This window comes from Scyliorhinus canicula, chromosome 16 (assembly GCF_902713615.1).
Source record: "Scyliorhinus canicula chromosome 16, sScyCan1.1, whole genome shotgun sequence".
NCBI classification, from domain to species: domain Eukaryota; kingdom Metazoa; phylum Chordata; class Chondrichthyes; order Carcharhiniformes; family Scyliorhinidae; genus Scyliorhinus; species Scyliorhinus canicula.
In genome coordinates, this window is record NC_052161.1 from 10,445,830 (window position 1) to 10,459,177 (window position 13,348).

General features: G+C 43.1%; 1 protein-coding gene across 1 annotated transcript in view; it reads left to right on the forward strand.

Annotated features, from left to right (window-relative positions):
- Positions 1–697: 697 nt before the first annotated feature.
- got1 (glutamic-oxaloacetic transaminase 1, soluble) overlaps positions 698–13,348 on the forward strand; it is a 57,793-nt gene continuing 45,142 nt past the window's right edge. The window contains exons 1-5 of the mRNA XM_038821175.1: positions 698–991; positions 2,354–2,535; positions 3,859–3,982; positions 8,899–9,011; positions 11,151–11,255. Of these exons, the coding sequence (XP_038677103.1) occupies positions 871–991; positions 2,354–2,535; positions 3,859–3,982; positions 8,899–9,011; positions 11,151–11,255 (645 nt within the window). The 5' untranslated portion in view covers positions 698–870. The remainder of the gene's footprint in view (positions 992–2,353; positions 2,536–3,858; positions 3,983–8,898; positions 9,012–11,150; positions 11,256–13,348) is intronic.

Consider the following 13,348-nt stretch of genomic DNA (forward strand, 5'->3'; position numbering starts at 1 on the left):
GTCTGGTCAGTTGTTGTTGCAACCACCAGGTCTGGTCAGTTGTTGTTGCAAGCACCAGGTCTGGTCAGTTGTTGTTGCAACCACCAGGTCTGGTCAGTTGTTGTTGCAAGCACCAGGTCTGGTCAGTTGTTGTTGTAAGCACCGGGTCTGGTCAGTTGTTGTAACCACCAGGTCTGGTCAGTTGTTGTTGCAAGCACCAGGTCTGGTCAGTTGTTGTTGCAAGCACCAGGTCTGGTCAGTTGTTGTAAGCACCAGGTCTGGTCAGTTGTTGTTGCAAGCACCAGGTCTGGTCAGTTGTTGTTGCAAGCACCAGGTCTGGTCAGTTGTTGCAAGCACCAGGTCTGGTCAGTTGTTATTGCAAGCACCAGATCTGGTCAGTTGTTGTTGTGAACACCAGATCTGGCCAGTTGTTGTTGTAAACACCAGGTCTGGTCAGTTGTTGTTGTAAACACCAGGTCTGGTCAGTTGTAAACACCAGGTCTGGCCAGTTGTTGTTGTAAACACCAGATCTGGCCAGTTGTTGTTGTAATTGTCAGCTCAGGTAACCGGCCTTACCCAGAATGCAGCGCGGGGTGAGTGTCGCAGTGCAACTGGACAGTACTGGCAGCCCCGCCTCCTCTGGCCATAGGAACCAATCGTGCGGGGGGGAGGGTGGAACCCAGGCGCTGATTTGTTGGGCGGGGCGTGGTTAGAAGGGGACGTCACAAAGGGGCGGGCAGCAGGTTTGTCTGAGCCGGCTGAAGTCCGTTAGGACGGTTGGTGCGCGCGAGTAGCCCGTCCTCCTTCCCCCGCCGGCTGACCTTCACCTCCTTCCCCCGCCCGCCGCCGGCTGCCCCTCACCTCCTTTCCCCGCCGTCCCGGAGCCTCGCAATGGCGTGCGCCTCCTCGCTCTTCGCTGCAGTGCCGCTGGCGGCGCCCGTGGCCGTCTTCAAGCTGACCGCCGACTTCAAGGAGGACTCGCACCCCAAGAAGGTCAACCTGGGAGTGGGAGGTAAGGGTTGGGCCGGGGCGGAGCGGGGAATTCGCCGGGGCGGAGCGGGGAATTCGCCGGGCGGGTGTCCCCATCCAGCGAAAGCAGAGACTTGACACGTGTCCAGTGTGAAGGGGCACCACCCCAGGCCCCGGGTTTCTAACCCCAACGGGTGCTGGTAAAGCTGGTGACTGTCGTTGTCAAAAACCCATTTGGTTCACTTGTGTCCTCCAGGGACGGACAGATGCCTCTCTGCCCCACCACTGACTGCAGGCCCAGGGCTATGTGATTGACCTTCAATTGCCCTCTGAAATGTCCAAGCCAGCAACTCAGATTGTGGGCAGTTAGGGATGGGCAAAGAGACTGGACCCTGAACGATTTAGAGGAAAGGCACCGTTATCCAGATGTGCATGACACATGGGGTGGAATTTACTGGCTGTACTCTCCGGTGGGATATTCTGGTACCGCTGACTGGTTTCCCAGTGACGAGGGGTGCAGGCAACAGGATATCCCATTGACAGTGGTGGGCTCAAAAACTCCCACTGGCTGGCTGCCTCTGCTGTGGCAGGTTGTGTGGTAGATACTGCTCATGGTTTCTGTTTTTGTGGTGGGGAGGAGTGCGTTGGCCTTCCCTCCCAAGATACCCAAGTTTTGGATACCTTAACAATTACTCCTCTTAAGATGGGAACCCCATCGTCTTGGCTGGGATGGGAATAGTCATCCTCTTGTCGTGGATGAGGTTGGAAAGGTAGAGGTGTGACTACGTTGCATATTTCTTTTCCGTGTGCTGGGGGGGCTAGTTTTTTTTGTACAAGTTGGTGTTGGGCCAGGCCCAGTGCTGTGGCTGTTATCCTGTTGCACCTCAGGGCTTGGGATGTTCCTCTCTCAGGGCATGGTTTTGTTTCCTTGTCTCTGTGGGATAGGTTGAGTTTGGTGTATTGGTGTGGTTAACCAATGGTTCCCCTGGGGGAAACAATAGTGCAGACTATTGGCCGAAGGGCCTCCTCTGTACCGTATGACTCTTTCCTCCGGTGTCAATATTTGCAAATTCAAAATCCACTAGCATTTTTATAATTGGAGTTCAGCGTTTTTCTTTTTAAAAGCCAGAAACACAAAAACCTGGGACCAATAAGGGACATATGAAGCCACCAAATGTTTCATTATGCTTGAAATGCAACAGATGTGAATGTAAATTTGAACCCAATTCTCAAGGTAGCTGTGAGATTACTAAATTGATCTTTAAACATTCCTTTTAACCAAGTTTCATTTTAAAACATGCCTTGAATTGATGGGCATGTACCACAAGCAGTTAAAATGCATTTGTGTTAACTGTCCAGCATAATATTGTTGTTTTTCCTTCTCTTCCCTCTTTGTCCCTGTCAGCTTATCGTACAGATGCAGGTGAACCCTGGATCTTGCCTGTAGTGAAGAAGGTGGAACAGCAGATTACTAGTGATACCAGCCTTAATCATGAATACATGCCGATTCTGGGCTCGCCAGAGTACACCAAACGAGCTTGTGAACTAGTTCTCGGAAAGGACAGTCCCGCCATTGCCGAAAACAGGGTGAGCCTCCCAGTTTGCCTAAACGCAAGTTGGAGAGTTGCGCAAGTATTGCAGTGTTTCAGAAGTGGTGCGAGGAGCTGTACAAAACATCAGCAAAAACTTGTTATTCCTGCTTGGAGACTGCTGTGATTTTATTTACATCCCAGTACTGTCATTTAAACAGGATCTGGTTTCAAATGTGTCAAGGGTTGTATTTGTCCTGTGGAACTCGTGGATTATTTTGATGGAACAGCTGCTCTAGGTTTTGATGTGGAGTTTCTTTGCCACTGGTAATAGGTTTGACACTGACTTGGATAGCAGTGCTAAAGCAAGACAACACTAAATTAGACCTAACTTACATTCTACAGTGTCCTTCAAAACTAGCAGGTAGCCAAGCCCCATTTGCACCTTGGTGTCTTGGACAACAGCACCAAAAGTGCTTGTTAGTAACACCCACAATTTGCTGAAAATGAGCTAATGTTGAGAAATATGCTCCAGTACGATTTTGGCGTAGCATTGTGCTCTTTTTGAAAGGAGGAACATAGTAATGGATGATTGGATAATCCAATATCAATGATGTAACCAAAAAACATTTACAAAAAGGGGATGTGAATATTTTAGATGTTCTTGATGGTAAATGGGGCTCCAATAAACCAACCATGAAATTGCAGAAATCATTAACTTAATAGCCCTGTCCAGATGTTGGCAAATGATTGACTTAAAAATGTTTACATTTAAAATGAGTCTTTAATTGATGGATATGCATGGCATTGCATCTATTTTAGAATTTTTGTATACATGCCCCAGTAAACTTTTTAAAAATCCATTGATCCAGTAGGACACTGGATCGCTAACAAGATCAACATTTATAGTGCACCTCTAGTTGCGCTTGGGAATACGCCTTCTTGAATGCACCTAAGTGACTTGCTAAGGTGTTGGGAAGGGTATGGCTAGATTTCCTTCCCTACAAGACAATGAACCAGTTGGATTTTTACAAAAATCCAGTTGTTTATGGTCACCGTTTAATTCTCAACCTTGTTAATTTGCCAACTACTATAGTGAGATTTGAACGCCTGCCTACAGTCCACATCTCAGGATTACTAATCTGTAACATAACCATGGTGCTATTATGCACTTTAGTACCACGTGTAATTGCTATGGTGCTTAATGTGGGATTCTACGGTTGGGCTGAGTGCACTCACATTTAAAACTGCTGAGTTAATTGCTTTGTAGCAGAAAAATCAATAGACGGGTATTAATGGTGAGGACCACAAAGTCTCCCCAAAAGCACTGTGTTCTTTCTTTGCTGTTGCCCATTTTACATCTGTGACCTTCCTATGACAGGTGGGTGGCGTGCAGTGTTTAGGAGGAACTGGTGCTCTTCGCATTGGTGGTGATTTTCTGCGCTCTTGGTACAATGGAATAAACAATACATCCACGCCTTTATATGTTTCTGCACCAACGTGGGGTATGTGTTTGCCTTATAAAATTTTGAGTGACTTTTAATATATGCAAGAGTTCAGGCCTACAAATTGCTTTTTCGGCTGATGACTGCAAAGCCGTCTCAGAGGATTGAACTAAATGGCAATTGTTCTGATGTGGCATTGGCTCTGGAAGGTCAGTGGTGAAGGACCTCTTCTCCACTGGACCTGCTAAGCTGCCTACAAAAATGTAGCTGTAGCTGGCAATAGAAGGTATTATTTTCCTTGATTCTGTCGGGACTTTTTGAATTTGGTGTTTTCCAGCAGCAGTGCAGGCAGGCTGTTCAGCCAGATGGCAAAGCAGAAAATGTAATTTGCACTTTATAGAAGGCAAAATAAAGATCGAGGCAGACACAGGGGATTGGGTATTGCTGAAAAAAGTTGATTTTTTTGTTGAAACTTTTTGTCTTGCACTCATCAGGACATTTACAAAAATACAATACAAGAGAAATCAACCAATTGGGAAGAGAGCCACTTACTGTGGGATACGGGGTCAGTTTGATATTCTCTTATTCCAGGTATTAATATTTCAGTTGGCTGTTGAGAACATGGTTTTTAAAATAAATTTCACATTCCGCAGGAACTTGCTGTGGGATACAGGGTCGGTTTGATTGCCTATTGCAGATTGAGAGCACAGACTGCTCTCTCTGTGGCCTTGATTGTCACCAGTTTGTCTTCCTAGTTGTAAACTATATGGAAATCGAGTAAGTTGTAAACAAAATTGAATGGAAGATTTTGCGGTAAAGTTGTAGTGGCGCACAAAGCCAGGGGAGTACAAAATGTGAACAGCGACTTTGATTTATTGCCTGCTCTCCAATCTCAACCATGCTGTTGAGGAGGTTGCTAAATGGCAAGCAAATGGTTTCCTACCACGGGAGGAAAACTCTACTGTTATTGTATACATCTCTCAAGGGATAGTGCAAGTGTGGCATTAAAGATGGCCTGGGAACAGACATCCCTGCATCCCTGTGTATGTTGAACCAGTGTGTACGCAGAGGATACCAGGGAAAGAAGGGTGACACTTTACTCCAGGGAAAAAAAAAGGCCACCCATCTTCATCAACCAGTATCTATTCAACTGAGCCAAATCTGCCCAGGAGATCTGTTTCAATTTTTCGTCTTTCTTGAGTTGATTGACCCAATTAGGACCTGTTCCTGTGCTGTAATTTTCTTTGTTCTTTGTTCAATTAATAGTGGGGGCACTGCAGTTGACGTGAGAACCCCAAGGTTAGATGAGAAATTTGACATTGATTTTGACTCCTGATCATTATCCAGTTTGTTTAATGAATGCTTGAGCTACATGGAATTAAACCCCAGCAAAGAGTCAGCACCAGTAGCAGAGTAAAAAGGGAAGGGGGCGAACAGTAGGAAAAAGAGCATTCATCCAGTTTTGCTGGTACCTGAATACTGAGTTAAGTTGACATTTGTTTCACCGGTGATTATAGTTACGACATAAATCTTCCAAAATTGTCTAGCAAGGTATTAAACTGAGTCATGTTATTCACTGGGAATCGAAGGCTATGGGGATAAAGTGGAATTTGAGGTTTGTGGTGGTTTTTCTCTTCCAAATTGGAGGAGTCTTGGTAGTTTGATTGACCAACACATTGGGAGAGCCCAGCTTTAGAGATAGACCTCCGGAGCTGACTCTGCACAGAATAGGTGGCATTTATACAGAATATGATTGAGTAGATCATGTATGTAAGGATATTGTTTACAACATGTCTGTTTTAAATTTTAAACCCAGACAGTGTTATCTATCCTTCAGTTTTCTATGGATCTCTCCCTAATGTCCCTACTTGGTGCCAGACCAGTTGGAAGTGTCTGGTCCTTGGGTCGAGTTAGAAAAACATGTTTGTTAACTTTTAATGCTGACTGTTGTGTTTTGGCACAAGCTGTTAAGGTCACTGGAACTGGAACATGCTTGACCCTGCAGCGACTGTTGTAGACTGGTGCCATGTCGGCTTTTAGCTGACATAGTCATAGAGGTCTACAGCATGAAGACAGGCCCTTCAGCCCAACTTGTCCATGCTGCCCAGTTTTTACCACTAAACTAGTCCCAATTGCCCACGTTTGGCCCATATCCCTCTCTACCCATCTCTCCCATATAATTGTCCAAATGCTTTTTAAGAGAAAATTATACTTCTACTCCTGCTTCTGGCAGCTCGTTCCAGACACTCACCACCCTCTGAAGAAATTGCCCCTCTGGACCCTTTTGTATCTCCCCTCTCAACTTAAACCTATGCCCTCTAGTTTTAGACCCCCCTACCTTTTGGGAAAAGATGTTGATACCTTATTCATGCCCTCTTTATTTTACAGACTTCCTATAAGATCACCCTACGCACTATCTCCTTCTAACTCAAACTATCAAGTCCCGGTAGCATCCCAGTAAATATTTTCTGCACTCTTTCTTTTAAATTTAGAGTACCAAATTCATTTTTTTCCAATTAAGGGGCAATTTTGCGTGGCCAATCCACCCACCCTGTAGAACTTTGGATTGTGGGGGTGAGACCCACACAAACATGAGGAGAATGTGCAACCTTCACATAGATAGTGACCCAGAGCAGGGATCGAATCTGGGACCTCAGCGCTATGAGGCAGCTGTGCTAACCACTGCGCCATCACGCTGTCCTCTGCGTGTAGTTTAATAATGTCCTTTCTATAATAGGGTGACCAGAACTGTACACAGTATTCCAAGTGTGGCCGTACTGATGTCTTGTACAACTTCAAGATGTCCCAACTCCTGTATTCAATGTTTTGACAATGAAGCCAAGCATGCCGAATGCCTTTTTCACCACCCTGTCCACCTGTATTCCATGTTCAAGGAGCTATGAACCTGTACTCCTAGATCTCTTTCTTCTGTAACTCTCCCCAATACCCTACCATTAACTGAGTAGGTCCTGCCCTGATTTGATCTGCCAAAATGCATCACCTCACATTTATCTAAATTAAACACCATTTGCCATTCATCGGCCGACTAGCCTAATTGATTAAGATCCTGTTGCAATCCTAGATAACCTTCTTCACTGTCCACTATGCTACCAATCTTGGTATCATCTGCAAACGTACTAACCATGCCTCGTAACTTCTGATCCAAATCGTTAATCTATATATAACAAATAACAGTCGACCCAGCATTGAACCCTGAGGCACACCACTGGTCACAGTCCTCCAGTTTGAAAAACAACGTTCTACAACCACCCTTTGTCTTCAGTTGTCAAGCCAATTTTGTATCCAATTGGCTATCTCGCCCTGGATCCTATGAGATTTAACCTTGTGCAGCAACCTACCATGCGGTACCTTGTTTATGAAAATTGCTGTACTACAGAACAAAATCCTTCAGAATAAATGCTTAGAAAATTGCTAACTGTCCTAATAGATTATTAATAAATCCTAATCATTCATTTTCCCCACAACAAGGATTATATCCGACCAGCCATGATCTCATTGAATGTTGGAGCAGACGTGATGGGCCTAATGGTCTACTTCTGCTCCCAGGTCTTTTGGTCTGTCACATTATCTCAGTTGGGTTATGGTAAATGAATGGATTCTAAATTCTAAGCTGCCAATCTTTTATGGTTCTCCAGGCCATTGTGTAGCCTAATTGAAAGGCCTTTGTCATTAAGGGTTAAGTGTAATCTTCAGAATTACTTCTTAATATCAAGTATTATGAAGTGAAGTTCCTATCTCTATAGTGGGAATTCTAATATCTGCTCCTCCCCTGCTTCAAAGCATAACAAGGCACCACGAGCAAACTAAAAATTAGTAAAGTTTTCTTTTATAATGAGGATTATATCCTCCCTACTCTTTGCCAATTAAAAAAAAAATTAGAATACCCAATTTTCTTTCCAATTAAGGGACAGTTTATCATGCACAATTTACCTAATGCTGCACATCTTTTTGGTTTTCTGGGGTGAGACCCATGCCAGACGTGGGGAGGATGTGCAAACTCCACATGGACAGTGACCCGGGGCCGGGATCGAACCTGGGTCCTCAGCGCCGTGAGGCAGCAGTGCTAACCACCGTGCCCACCTCCCCCTTTGCCTAGTTGACCATTGGATTAAAGTCTTTCATTTACTGTTGGATATTCCTATAATTCTTTTTAATGCTGCCTCTTTGGATTAAATATCTCGCATACTGTGTCTTGCTTAACTGTCCGGCATTCCCTTTTCATAATGTGCTTCTTCTACCACATCAATTTTTTCTAGTTGCCTCATAGGCCTGGCATGTAATAATTTGTTCTTTTCAAACTTAGGATATTAAGGAATAACTAAGTCATGAAGGACTACAGCTGCAGTCTAGCTCATTTGGGGCCAGGTTTCACATCGATAAACTTGTTACGTTTTTATGACAATCCAGCAGGAGTTTTTGCAGCCACTTATTTTGGTGTTCGTTAACAAATGACCAGAGTTCTGTGGAATATTAAACCACAATCTCTGGATTCTAGTCGGTTATCATAACTGCTGCCCTGTCCTATTCAAGCAATTGATGATCACTTCAACTTGTTAAATCTATCCCAAGGCAGTGTCTGAGTAGAATAGTGCAGAACTCCCAGCATTGTTACAGATTGAGGAGAGTTCCTTTTTTTTTACATTGGTGGAGGCAGAATGTACTTGCCCTGCTCGGTGACAAGAGAATACTTTTGTAACTTTGTGGGTGGAACGGTTTCACATTTACTAAGTAGCATGATTAAGCCCTGCCTCATTAGTCAGAAGATGATTATATCCATATAGGTGACAGGCTGATGAAGCATTCCAAACCAAGCCAGGAAAACCAAAGCAAATACTGAACATACCATGGCCGCACCCACTATTCTTTGTAGAGGAATTGGTTCTTCAAACCTTTGCATGTGACAGCTTTAAGGTTTGAATCCCAGTGCCTAATTAGTGTGAAATTTCTGTTCACAGCCAACCACAATGGAGTGTTTGGTGCTTCAGGATTCACTGACATACGCAGCTATCGTTACTGGGACCCAGCCAAGCATGGCCTTGATCTACAAGGACTGCTGGAGGATATGGAGGTATGCATTGTAAAATGTGCTTTTTAGTTCAAACATTATCTACAATTTGCTTTGTGAAACGCTTGACTATTTTTCTCTTTCCAGTGCCGGTATGGTGGAACAGTAGTTAGTGCTGCTACCTCCTTTAGGGTCCCAGGTTCAATACCAGCCTCTGGTGAATGTGGCGTTTGCACATTCTCCCTTTGTCTGCGTGGGTTTCCTCCCGGGAGCTCCGGTTTCCTCCCACAATTCAAAGATGTGCAGGTTAGGTGGATTGGCCATGATAAATTGCCCCTTAGTGTCAAAAAGGTTAGATGGGGTTACCAGGTTGCAGGGATAGGGTGGAGGTGAGGGCTTAAATCGAGTGCTCTTTCCAAGGGCTGGTGCAGACTCGATGGGCTGAATGGCCTCCTGCACTGTAGCAATTCTATTTAGCAAAATGTATGGTGGAGGTTCTGCTTGTGGCCTGTGTGCGACCCGCCTGCCATCTTGGGTGGGATTACCTCCTTTGTTTTATAAATTTAGAGTACCCAATTCATTTTTTCCAATGAAGGGGCAATTTAGCGTGGCCAATCCACCACCTTGCACATCTTTGGGTTGTGGAGGCGAAACCCATGTAAACACATGGAGATTGTGCAAACTCCATAAGAACAGTGACCCAGAGCTGGGATTGAACCTGGGATCTCTGTGGCATGAGGCAGCAGTGCTAACCACTGCATCACCATACTGCCTGATTACCTCCTTTTCTGCACATCTTTCCATGATTTAAAGAAAAAAATACTGTTATTTTTGCCCGCTCCGAATTGTAGTTTTGGGGGATGTTTGTTAAAAGACCAGGTTGGATACTTTGGGATGAAGAGAAAAGTTTAGTTGTGGAGGAAGAACATAAGACAGATAAGTGAGTTTTTAGGAATGTTGCTGAGGTTAATTGAGATCAGGATATTGAAATTTCCTGATGGCACAAAAGAGAAGCTACAAAATGTTTTTAAATGGGATGATACTGAAGTGAGGGATCAATAGTAAGAGTTGCAGCATGAAATATTGAAAGGGAGTGGGAGAGGATTAGACTCGGTTATAATGCCACCCTGCAGTCGTATAGCTGATTGTTTAATGTCCCAGCTCTTATATGACCTGTGGCCACTTAGAACTTGTGGAGCTGTATCCTAATGTGGATCACCACCAGGAGATGCTAGAATTAAATCAACAGAATAATCTCTTGTGTAGCAGACGTTGAGGAAGCATCTGGTTTTTAATATAAGTAGCACACTCTGATCTCTTTGGAATGGCAGGATTTCTACAGACTTTTGGTGACTCACTTTGAGACCTCGGGATTGGCAATATCACAGACTAATGTATGCTGCAGCTTCTCTTGAACAGAACATTGTTACGGCATGTTACACAAAAGCATTGTGGATTTTCCCAAGAACAGCTGGCAACTGCAGTACTAGTAGTGATAACTGTAGCTACATTAGCCCTTGGACAGAGTCTTGAGTGAAGGTTAGAAAGTTGCTTGTCCTTGTGGGCTGCACAGATAAATAGTTTTAGTAGCAGAATGCACTTTAATCTTTGATGGATAAATTAATTTATCCAGTGAAGCAACAATGCTAAAAAGGGCTTTGTCCAATGCCAATGATATTCATAGTAGATAAACCAGAAATAAAAAGGAAGTTGCATTTATGTAATGCATTTCATGACCTCCCTATACCTCAAAGCTCTTTAAAGCCAATGAAGTACTTGGGAAGTGTAGTAACTGTTGCAGTGCAGGAAATTCAGCAGCCAATTTGCAGGTACCAAGCTCTGACAAGCAGCAGTGAAAAAAATAAATAGATCATCTGTTTTGAGAGATAAATATTGACCTGCAGAGCACTCCTTTTTAGAAAGTGGTATCTTTTTACATTACTTGTGAGGGCAGGAGGAGTATTGGTTTCAAATAGTGTATAAAGACAGCTGAACTTCAGTTGTCAGGCTTGGGGGATCACATGGCCCTAGGATTGGAGATTGAATTCTCGAGTCAGGAACACTGACTTAAGAAAAGGCGGGGAGTGGGTGTGCAGAGGTGTGGTGAATTGAATATTGTAGCTGGCACAGTAATCTCATGTTTGCCATTCTCAAATATACATAACACTAATTTTAAGGATTGCTTTTCCTCTTTACTGCTAGAAAGCTCCGGAATTTTCCATCTTTGTGCTGCATGCATGTGCACACAATCCAACTGGTACAGACCCAAACAAAGAGGAATGGCAGAAGATTGCTGAGATCATGAAGGTACAGTAAGTTCTGTTTTTTAAAGTATATTAGTCCGTATTCAAGTGAATGGTAGCAGCACCTAGTTATTACCATTCACCTGAATATCTTAGAACAAAGAACATACAGTGCAGAAGGAGGCCATTCGGCCCATCAAGTCCACATCGATCCACTTAAGCCCTCACTTCCAACCTATCCCCATAACCCAATAATGCATCCTAACCTTTTTGGTCACTAAGGGCAATTTATCATGGCCAATCTTAGTTTTCCATGTATTTAAAGTTAATGTACGGAATATTGAATTCAGTGGCTTTAACCGTTTGAACTTAATCCTATCTAATATCTTGAATAGAATTTTATCTTCAATATGTTATGCCCTGATTAGCCTGTATGTTTTAAAATCGGCACATGGGAATAGGAGATTGCCAAAAACAGTCCCATACTGCCTAAGACTCACTACGAATAGCTGTGAACTTTATCTCTTTGATTTGCATTTGGTAAATATTTTACATGTGTAGGATTAATGTTTAATTTGCAAACGTGTAAATATTAGGTAATTTCAAATATACTTTGCACCCAGTCTGAATTGAACTAAATTCAATTCTAAACTCTAACTGAGAAGGGTTTGCCTTCGCTGAATCTGAAGGCAGCGCTCCCATATGTGGCCAAAATAGCTTGCGTGTGGTAATTATGTGCTGTAATCATGTGCTGTAATCAGCGCTCAGTTCTATAATACGAGATGTTGTTTGGGAACAAACAGTGTCTGAGTTCAGGAAGTAGAAGTAGTTGAGAACCATGGGGAATCGTCATACAGCAGTGTGTGTAAAGTCATCGGTGTAATTTTATTGTAGTGTATCTGAGTTCTTCTCGTATGTCTTTTGAGTTAATAAATATACTTAGTAATTGATCACAAAAGACTGGACTATTCCTCCATGGTTCACATACCTTTTCTCACAGTAAACCACATTGAAAATATACACCAATAAGCACTGGGGTTCCAAGTTGCCCTTCTGGATTTTGGAATGTCCTTGCATTGAATAAAAGTTGGGTTCTTAACAGGAACCATTTTCAATATTCCACATTTTCTCAAGTCTGGATCTGTTGTTCAGTAATTATTGCTCTATTTAGTGATTTTTATTCAACAATTTGAACTGTTGAAAGTTTAGAGCAAGTCTCTCTATGTATAGCTGACCGATTGGTGACCAAAAACTCCACTCCTGATGGTCTTCAACAGCTATTCAGATGCAAGAATTTTCCCTCCTGGACTAGATAAGATGCCTAATTATGTTTTGAAAAGAGGGGGAATTTTCTTTTTTGTGTCTGCATTATCTGCTCTTTAAACGTGCTTTGGAAGATGGTGAAACACCTAAAGAATGGAAAACTGCTCTTGCTATTTTTAGAAAAGGGAGCAGAAAGGACACTTATTGACCGGTCAGCTTGACTTGTCACATTGGAAAATTAATGGAATCTTGTCTTGTAGAGACAGACCATCTGGACATTTTGGAAGGAGTGTGGTCTTATTTGGGGAAACCAGTTTGGCTTCATCCTGTACAGTTTTGAAAGATTGTTTATGACAATAAAATTTATTTTCAAGTTTAAGAAAAATAATTCGGGGCTCTCGAATGCACACCTCTAGAGTGATTTATCTTGTATGGTGTAGTGGTCCAAGGAGTGGCAAAGTGTTCATCTTTCCATTTTGGCCATATTAATCCTTAGTCTTGGAGCCAATCTTTTCATACATTCAATCATTGGAAAGGATTTGGGTGTGATTGTTACAAGTAATTTGAAGTTTACGAATCATGTGGCTCGGGCAGTAAAGCGGAAAGAACATGGTTTACGAGCGCTGAATGCATCCTTTTTTGAGTTAGGATGTTAGTGTTTATCTTAAACTCTAAGCAGCTCTGGTATGCGCACATCTGCAGGATGCGTCCACAGTTTGGAATCCACACTTTTTGATACAGCTTATCCACAGTGAAAAGACCTGTTACCAGCAAAATGGAAGGCAGGAGGGGGATACCTTTTGAGGAGTGTTGTAAGAATTCTTAGATTGCAATCTTTTAGAGATGAGACTAGTGATTTGATTTAGTTGAAGTTTATAAATTGTCATGTGAGAG